A 10,562-nucleotide genomic window follows, 5' to 3' on the forward strand; every position below is an offset into this window, starting at 1 on the left:
GAATTGTGATATTATGAGTATGGCAATTAGTTCTGAATGAAGTTGACGTAAAGGGGTTAGACCTCGCTATCATATCTACAAGCTTTCTCTTACATACACATACGCACATTATTTCACATGACCGACAATGATGTTGTAGAAACCCCATCTTGGAATTAGAAAAATATATAAACTATCAAGATGCATTTGATTTCAATTAAAACATGTGCTAGAAATTACATGTTCTATGTTACAAAGACTGTACTTCATAGAAGACATAAATACGATGGTTCATTAAGATTCAAACATCTAAACATTATGCTGTAAAATGTGCTACCTGAAAATAACTTACCTGACATGAGGGCAGGTTAACAGGAACTTAACACAAACACAAGTCAATACATGAAGAAACTTTATTGCAAATCATATTTCCCCAATGATCTTACCTTCAATCAGCTGCTATCCTTTCAACATTGGCTGAAAAGCAGCACTGTATATGTTGCTAATCACACAAGGCCATGTTGTATGAAAAAATTCAAGATCTCTGATGAATATTTTACATGTACAAAAATGAAACTTATTCACAATGGTCACTGATTAATGACACTAACAAACTATGTTAAAAATACTCATGGCTCTTAAATTACTAGATCCACAAGTTACAATGTTATACTGATGCCTCTCTGCTAACAGATGTGGAAGGGCAGGAGAGCAAGAACATATAATGATTAGGAAGATTCCACTTTCATGAAACAGCATGACTGAAGTTGGACAACACTCACGGAAGCTGCAAAATGATGGTACTCTATTATAAGTATGCTCCAATTGTGAACATAGTTTAGAATGTGCTGCAATTCCCTCCCAAACTGTTTGAGTATCTAAAGTGAAATGAAATTGCACCTCAGCACATGGAATGTTCAAACAAATCTATAGGAAATCCAGTCCAATTTGAAACCTATAACGATAATACATGCACATACACACAGTTTTATATATATATATATATATATATGTATATATATATATATATATATACATATATATATAAAACTCAGACAATACACCAATCAAAAGTATGTACATGAGTGTATACATGTACACACACACACACATACATGCAAACACACCCTGTTATTCAACATAGGACCACTAAAGCATGTCATAGAATCGTGGAAGTAGCAATACAACTTTAGGCTGCTTCATCAAGAAATCCAGTAGAGTCGATACATTTTTTTCCTTCAGGGATCCTGTGTGAAATAAACAAAAGCAAACTATTTTTGCATGGTTCAAATACGGTTCTAGTCATTTAAGAAAACTTAGAAAGATTGTTGTAAATTAAAAATGTAAATGTAAAATGGCGAGTGGACATATAGTATAGGAAAGAAACGTCTGATATTCATAGCCATTTGATGCACAGCAGATAAGTAACCTGGAATCCAAAAGTCAGAAGGTAACTTTAAAAAAAGATTATCCCCACCCACCTTTAATTTTGGATAAGTCATTACTTTAACAAAATATGAAAAATCCATCAAAATGGAAGTTGAGTGATTCAAGAGCATATATATATCCAGGTACCACATAAGTGAAATAAATGTTTAATTTAAGTAATTATGTAAAATACTCACCATTAATACTTACTATTCCTTGGAATCAATGATGAATTAGAATGCACCATCCATGTAATTACTTAGTTTAGTTTAAGAGTAATAAACTGTACATACAACCATACCCCTTCACCCCTCAATATACCAGAAAGAAATAAGTATTACAGTACAGACTGAAAATTACAGGTTCAAGACAATCAGTCAACAGGAAGATCACCAGTTATAATGAATTTTTCTCTGGTTTATTTTTTCAATCAAAACCAAGTTATAAACAGAAACACAAACAAGTGTGTAGGTTGCAATGCTAACTTGACAAGTACATAAACTTTGGTTAGTTCACATTTACTTAAAAGATTTTTGGCATGTATGATTACACATTTGTTATTTGTACTAAGATAAATACAAGGAAACTAGACACCCTTACAAAAATGTGCTAAATTTCTTTTTAATATTAATGTAGTTCTTAGTAAATTAAATACTTTAAACTTTAATTTGGTTTTATAAATCAAATGATATGTCTTCATAAATCCTAAGCAATATCTTTTAAGTTGCAATATGTTAGGCAAAGAAGACTATTCAATGAGTAATGGAGTGAGAATTACAAATATCTTAACACAATATATATTTGTTGAGCAATATTACACACAAAAACGTTTTTCTACAATTTAGGATTAAACTTAACATTGCATTAACTTACACTATGTTAACTACTATAAATTTTTAAATGAAAATGACATAGACTGGATACAATCCAACAGGTTTAATAATACAAAAATGCTGAAACTATAAATAATGAACTACAATTACTTTTATTTGTTTTTTAGCCACCACGAGTAGAGCAGTATAAAGTGTATTCTAACATTAAATGGTTTCATTATCCTACAAACTCTGATATAATTATCATAATATAAGTATTTTGATGCCAACTCTGTGCAGAGAGGTCAGGTGTTTAGTTTATTTTCGAAGAAAAATGCAATTAGCAAAATTCATTGATGTTACTCTATTATACAATACTATATGTGTAATTAATAAAGTCTGTAGCAATATTCACCAGCATATTACATCACTAAATTCTTCCAAATTCTTGGTTAGTCTCAAAATTAATTGAAAAGGTGCCTCTTATTGAAACTATGAAAAATACAAATGTTAATCAATTGTGTGTTTGTGTGTGTGTGTGTGTGTGTGTGTGTGTATGTATATATGTAAGGTAAAATTGTACAATATAAAAAAAAATTTAGGGACTAATTGGGATGGTGCATTCTTCTCCATTGGATCTGGAAGCTAGGAAAAGGGAGACATAGAAAGAGAATGGAAAGATGAGAGGAAAAACAGTTGACATTTACCTAGTTGCTGCCATAGGTTAAAATGAAATGAATCAGAACATCATCACTGGGGTTGAGGTTGTTGATTGGCCTGACCTTGGCTTCCCACTTGACCTTGTTGTTGTGCTGCTTGTTGTAATATCATATTTGCATGATAGTGCATCCCTTGTTGACGATAGTATTCTGCCCAAGCAGCACTGTAATCAGGTTGGCCAGTTTGGGGGTTGATAGCTAAGGAAAAAAAGCCACTCAATTCAAAAAACAGTGCAGAAAAATTCTGAATCCACAATGTGATCATTTAAATAACAAATTAATACTATATGGAAAAAATTTTTGGAAGAGTAATTTTATATAATTATTTTATAGAAAAAAATTTACTTAATAATAATAATAATAATAAAACTATCACCTTTACACAAAACAGGTAAAAATTATTTTACAGTAAATTTATAAAAATATTAAAACATCTCAAGCAAATCTGCCATAAATTGATTTAAATGATATGATTTCTGCTTCACAGAATTAATTGTTCCTGGGATATTTGTATTTAAAAAGATCATAGACTTTTTAGAAATTACATATGAACTTCATATATAGTAACAGTAACTAAATTTGAAAGACTTCCAAGTGCAGGAAATAATAATAGTGCAAGAAATGGAATTAGAGGCTGCAATTTCTCAATGTAAACTCAGCATACAACTACAATGAAACAATGATTTCCATGAAGAGAATGCGGTGAAAATTTTACAAATATTTTTCTTCCAAAATTTTCATAAACCAAAAACTGCCAGTCATCCTTATGCTTCAAAACACATTTACTTGCTTTTTCTAGTTTAAGTGTTCATATAGTCCATGCTGGTTGACAAAAAGCATGGCACTTCACATTTACTGTGTCCTGATGAAATAGTCATGATATACAAGATTAATATGTTATTTATTGCTGTACCACCTTGATCAGTATTTATACTCATGTAATGTTTAACCCCAAAGACATTATGATAAGCTAATTTTAATGTGTGTTTTAAGCAAAATGCACGAGTGGCTCAATGTCCAGAGTCTTATCACTATCAACACTTTCAAGGAAAAATAATAAAAAAGGAAACATGAATGCAGCAGCAGTTCAAGCTGTCGTCATCACCTTGTCTACCTTACAACCGCATGGCAAAATAGGTGATGTAGCTGTAACAGTAAATCTCTAACAGAAGACTGAAGTTGGCAGAGAGGAATGTGGACTATTTTGGAATGGGGGAGAAAAAATAATTACTAAGCATATGTGTGAGTGAGCCTTCACTTTGCACTGCAGTATATGACAGCTTAAACAATGCATGAGAACCCAAAGAAACATCAAAACTGGTTCCACTGTGAGAATGCATCCCTCTTGTCTCACTCTAACAACAATGCAGTAAAGCCCCCAACACTTGTTCAAACTGTGCTAAAACTGAGAAATCAAGAGATTGTAATCATACATTTTACAAGATCAAGTAGGAATGATGGGAAAACAAAGCCAACAGGTTGCAAATGTCAGACAGATGTTATACATGGACCTCCAATGAATCAACAATGTTTTGGGAAAAGGAGAAATACTTGAGTACTTTGCATAGTATTTCCATCGAAATGCTCAATGCACCAAAGAATGTCAACAGGGAAATTCTGGAAAAATATAACACATTAAGACGATCCAAGTACAGAAGAGGTGTTAGTCTTAGTAAAGAACCAGGAATAAATGAGATCCCAGCAGAAGCATGGGAAAATGGAGGAGCTTACCAGTTTCTTGATTCTAGCATCAGTTGGTGAAAATATTCCACAGAACTGGAGGGATTTTACCATTGCCTCCACAATTATGAAAGCTGACGGGAATCACTACAGAAACTTAAGGAACTTCTTTACTTGCTCTTGCAGGACTGTTGCTCAACAGTCTGAGAGAGAAAAAAATCATGAAAGTTCTGAAACTCAATGTGAGTCTAAAAGAGGAAGAAACACCATGAATATGGTATTTGGTCCATGACAAATGTGAAATAATGCAAGACACTTTATGTGATCTCCCTGTTATTTCACAAAGACATTCAAAATAGTAATTCAGTTGGGCTTAAAGCTTCAGAAAGTTCACTCGAACAACTAAGTACCTACACACTGGTATGAAAGCTTGGGTTATGCTACCACCAACATTAATCTTATCTTATCCATCCACATACAGAGTAGACCTCATACTCACATCCTTATGATGTTGCACTTTGAAGCTAAGACTAAGAACATATGTTAGTGAGAGATATGTTTTAGAAGAACGCTCTAATCTTCATTGTATGGAGAGCCTGGAGAATGTTGCTGGTAGTACAGCCACAAAATTCCACTTTACTATTAACATCCAGAAGTCCAACACAATCAACCAAGCCTTAATGCCAACAAAGTTACATAATCAGATCCCATCATCATCATTGAGCAGCAGAAGCCAGTAGAAGGTTAACCACTTTACCAATTTAGCAAGTACACAATGTGACATCAAAGGATGAACAGCTTCATATTGGTTGAGAGTTGACAAATGAACAAGCAAAAGTTCAGAGAAATATACAGATTAGAGGAAAGTTGCAAAGACATTTTCCCCGCCCACACATGAATATTAAATGCAAATTCCAAGCTTCCAAAACCAAGTTTATGCTGTAAATATAAACCAATCTAAATTTTTAATTTTGCTGTTTGAAGGTCAATAGAAACATATATTTCAAATCTATTACATGTTCAAAAATGAACCTCAATATTCAGATTGTGAATACAAACACTCTAAAACATTAAAATATTTCCAATTATCACTCACCAGGTTGCTGCTGTTGTTGGGGTTGCTGTGCAGCCTGCTGCTGCGTCTGCTGGGGTGCAACTTGTTGCTGAGGCTGTTGCTGTTGGGGTTGTTGTTGTTGGGGCTGCTGTTGAGGTGGCTGCTGTAACTGGGGTTGTTGGGGTGCTCCTGGGCCAGTTGGTTGGCCTGGCTGTTGAGGGGCTCCTTGGCCTCCTTGCTGGGCCTGGTACTGACCATATTGACCATACTGTGCATAATACTGAGCATAATAAGCAGCCCATGCGGCTGCATTAGCATCTTGAGCCTGTTTATCTGGAAAAGATACTATATATTGAATGTAAGGTAAGAAGCTTGAATATAAAATCAACTTGAGAATCAGAAGTTATCTAAAAATACAGACTTGCAATGGGAACAATTTAAAATTCTTATGTAAATCCACAGAGTTTTAGTTTACAAACTATTCTAATTGAGGCACTTCCACTCACTTGTAATCCCTTTCTCATATAACATACTTTTGTCCATTCCTAAATAACCATTGACTTGACATTTCAAGAACAATAACCATACTGACCTCACTGGTCCCTGAGGGTATGTGAAGGTCACAGGCACAACCCTGCCTCCCAGGTTAATACAAATATAGTACAACTAGTTTAAAAGACATCCAATAGAGCAGCTTTTAATCCAGTCATACCCCAATGATGAACATATTTCTAACCCAAAAATCATTACCAAAAAAAAAAAAAAAAAAAAAAAAAAAAATTACTGGATTTCGCAATTAATTTCAATTGCCGAAAGCAATCGCAGTAATGAAAACTTGGGAATCCAAAATTTCAGGATTGTGAGTTCAGATTCAGCCTGGAATGTTTGTAATTTACCCACAGATATCAAAATAATATTATATGTTTGGTTACAGCCTCTAAGAGCAAAGTTGATAAAGTGTGACACTGACATTCGCACTTACTCTGTTAGATGATGTTATACAAGTATGTAGCTTCCTAAAACACACTATTTTCATGGGGAAAAATTTTGTTGAACCCATACTGTCATGGTAATGCTGATGCAAAAGGACTAGTACTTCAGTTTAGTACTTATTTTACTGTTGTCTAGTTTATTGTATGTTCCAATTCACAAGCTTTTAAATTGCATGAATGAACACCGACAACATACAAATGACATGCTTTAGCAGTTTCTATCTATATAATTTTATTAATAATAATATAGATTTAATCAAAAGATTAAATGTGGTACTTAAAATGTTTGAGGCACCAGAATTTGGTAGGATAAAAACCAAAAACAAAATCAAGAGATTTGGTGAATAAATAAATAATTTTCTTAAAATAACAGTCAAAGTATAATTGAAGTCATTTGCATAAGGTGTCATATAAGAACTAAACAGAAATCACATACTTGTGAAATAAACTCCTTGACTATAAAAACCACAATTTGCCCATGTTTGTTACAACCCAAAACAAATCCCCCCCCCCCAAAAAAAATAAACTTTAATGCTAGTAATGACATTGCCTACATACTAATTTTGATTTTTGTGCTGTGTAAAAGTGTGAAATTAAAAATTTACTTGGATCAGCTTGTTGCTGCTGCTGTTGTGGATAACCTTGCTGATATGCTGCTCCCCATGCTTGACCTCCATATGGCTGCTGGCCAGCTGGTGCTTGCTGGCTGTAATGATAGGTGGATGGAAAAAGAAACATGGATTTTTACACATAACCCAAACTTGAAGTCTTTAAAGACATCAAATGGAAATAAAAAGACTACATACCTTGGTTGAGCATACTGTCCATACTGATCATACCCTGCCCCAGCTGGAGGTACACCTGGTGCATTAGGTCCAGAAGGAGCCCCAGGAGCACCATGGGGACCAGCACTCCCAGGTGCTGGAGGAGCTCCAGGTGCACCTGGTGCTCCAGGTCCAGCTGGTCCATTAGGACCTGGTGGTGGTGGTTGCTAAAACAAACAAATTTTACAAATTAAATAAAAACTAAAATTTTAATATCACAAAGTGAAAAAAATTTTTTTTAAGTCAATATATATCTACAACTTACCAAACCTGCTTTTTCACATATCATTTGTATAGCATGCTGGATTTGTTGTGGACTACCTCTGACATTAAAGATCTTTTCATTGGGATTTGGTGGAGGCTGCCGCTGAAGCTCAACATGAGCACCAGACTGTCGTATAATTTCTCTGATTGTTTCTCCACCTAAAACCAAGTGTAACATAAGTAGTGAGCAAAACGTATAACATAAGATATTGAAAAAGGATTTTATTAATTACATCTTAGTAATAGATATTACCTTTGCCAATTACTAAACCACATTTGTCAGCAGGCACAGCATAAGTAGTTTCATCTTGAAAATTTGGATCAAAGCCACGTCCCATTCCTCTACCGCCAGGACCATTTGGACCAGGAGGACCAGTCATGTTATTAAAAGGGCCACCACCTCTACCACGACCTCTACCTCGGCCCATAGGAAAGCCACGACCAATACCGCCTTGTTGCTGAAAAGTATAATAATCAAGTAAAAAAAAAAGTCAATGTACCAAGCAATTATACTCATGCTAGTTATGTTACATAATATGGTGTAATAGAAAAACTATTTCACAATGATATTAGATTTATAAAATGAAAATGTCAAAATGAATCAATGGGACAGAATGTTATAAGACAAATTGAATCAAATTTGTCTCCCAACAAAATAATGAAGCCAGCCAGCAACATTTTTCTTGATGCTGCTAAAATATAAAATCCTCTCATTTACTACAAAACAATTCAATCAAACCAGACACCAACCCTTGAGGCTGCTTCCAAATCCATGATATAAAACCCCATTATAATGCATTTGTATTCAATAACATTCAAAAGTCTTAAGAACCAACTAAGCCATATATTAAAAGCACCAGTCTAATAAAAAAAGATTGGTAAAAAATAAATAAATAGATAAAGAAAAGAAATCTGCCATAATTCTCAATTACTTCCAAAATTCTGGAAGATTTTATCTAATATTACATTATATTTTCCATTGAAATTGCAGTAACAATTAATTTAATAGGAAACTTATCATTAAAGAGTTAGATAAAATTATCATTCAGAACTTTTAATCATGGATGTGCAGTTAAGAAACCTGCTTTGCAGCCATGCGGTTTGGAGTTCAGTCTCATTGTGTGGCACCTTGGACAAGTATCTTTTACAATAGCTCCAAGACAACTAATGCTTTGAGTGATTCTGGCAGACAAAAACTGTGAGAAACGTCTATATGGGTGTGTGCGCACACACATAAAGGAACCTTAGTTTATGAACAATTTTTTGAACATAAATGTTTCAGGTGATAGAGTAATGCAAACCAGGAACAATGGTTGGTGCAAGCTGGGAATATCACTTGCTACCTTGCTTTTGCTAAGTACAAAATCCTGCTTGAATAAAGTTTTGGTTTATGAATGACCTTCAGAAACAAAATTAAATTTGTAAACTGACGTTATATATCATTTAATGTTTACGTTTCCCTGCTTGCATGGAATTTGTTGAGGCAGATTTGCTACTTCTTGATGCCAACCCTCACCTGCTTCCAGGTAACACTCCACCCTTGGTCAGACACGTTTCTCATGGAAGACTGACAACAAACATCACTTCTCCAACAGTGATGCTTATTTACATATGATACCATGACAAGGGAACACACTCAAACAGGTTTCTTTCAGATTCCATTTACCAAATCTACTCACAACATTTTGGTCTGGACAATAAAAGATACTTGTCCAAGAGAAACAAGCTTTTTAACCATGTACCCACACCTGTGCCTATATGTACATGTGATCACTACTTGACAGCTGGTGTTGGGTTATGTCACTGTAGCTTGGTTCAACAAAAGAGACTGATAGAATAAGTACCAGACTTGAGTAAGTATTTGGGTTGATGTTTGACTAAACCCTTTAAGGCAGTGGCCTGGCATGGCCACAGTCTAGTGATTGAAACACAAAAGATTGACTAGTGAAAATATGAAAATTAAATTATTAGAGTATAAGTATACTGATTAGTAGACCAACAAACTAAAGGTCATTTGAAGCAGCATGTAGCAGACTATAATCCTCATCTAAGTTCATGTTATATGCTAACGTATAGGACTGTATTGTACTCCAGTGTCTCATCTGGTGCGGCTCCCATGGCCAGATGCTCTAACATTAGCCAATTTACAGTCTGTATTGATTTAATTTTTTCATGCCACCAACACTATGAAACTCAAAGGAGAAGCTTTAGGCTACATGAGAGAAGAGGCCAGACCAAATCAGTTATCTTACATGAAAATTTACATTTAAGAAGAAAGTGTAGGAGAGATTGGGGGAGGGGCATACAATAAAAATGGAGTGATGAGGTGTAAAAGTGGAATGTCAAGGTACAAACTGGGTGGAAATGAATGGGACAGAGATGCCATAAGTGTTGAGTAGGTGGAGATTGCATGAGTATGGGGAATGGGTGAGGGAAGAGGAGGTACACAATACACAATGAAAAATCAATGTTGGTGAAGAGTAGATCATTAATGGATGAAAGAGGTAAAACAAGCAAAATGGCTGTAGGTAGTAAAGATAGACAGTATAAAAGAATTGAAATAGTGTATGCAGCATAAATGCAAGGTTGTCAAGGAGGAAAGGGCCCAGTCTGCATGCACACACTGCTACCAGAGCTCAGTTTTGCCAAAGAGAACCACATATTGTCATTCCTCCAAGTCCTTTTCATCTACTCTGTTCAAATGAAGCCAGAAACCTTTCAATAACTTTCTTTGTATAAAGCACTACGTACAAGGTCACGAAGCCTTACAAATGTAAGGTGTGGGAATCCTTCAAGAAAAAATTTACACC

General features: G+C 34.7%; 1 protein-coding gene across 4 annotated transcripts in view; it reads right to left on the reverse strand.

The window, feature by feature from the left end:
* Positions 1-374: 374 nt before the first annotated feature.
* The window catches only part of LOC106879355 (far upstream element-binding protein 1), a 54,595-nt gene continuing 44,407 nt past the window's right edge, over positions 375-10,562 (reverse strand). For 3 of the 4 annotated variants that reach the window (XM_014928871.2, XM_014928869.2, XM_014928872.2), the window contains 7 exons: positions 8,006-8,210; positions 7,754-7,911; positions 7,471-7,655; positions 7,270-7,370; positions 5,715-6,017; positions 2,927-3,136; positions 375-1,226 (listed from right to left, as the gene is read on the reverse strand). In XM_014928871.2, coding sequence (XP_014784357.1) covers positions 2,970-3,136; positions 5,715-6,017; positions 7,270-7,370; positions 7,471-7,655; positions 7,754-7,911; positions 8,006-8,210 — 1,119 coding nt within the window. In that variant the 3' untranslated portion in view covers positions 375-1,226; positions 2,927-2,969. The remainder of the gene's footprint in view (positions 1,227-2,926; positions 3,137-5,714; positions 6,018-7,269; positions 7,371-7,470; positions 7,656-7,753; positions 7,912-8,005; positions 8,211-10,562) is intronic. The other variant, XM_014928870.2, reaches the window with a different exon arrangement.

Source organism: Octopus bimaculoides, chromosome 2 (assembly GCF_001194135.2).
Source record: "Octopus bimaculoides isolate UCB-OBI-ISO-001 chromosome 2, ASM119413v2, whole genome shotgun sequence".
NCBI classification, from domain to species: domain Eukaryota; kingdom Metazoa; phylum Mollusca; class Cephalopoda; order Octopoda; family Octopodidae; genus Octopus; species Octopus bimaculoides.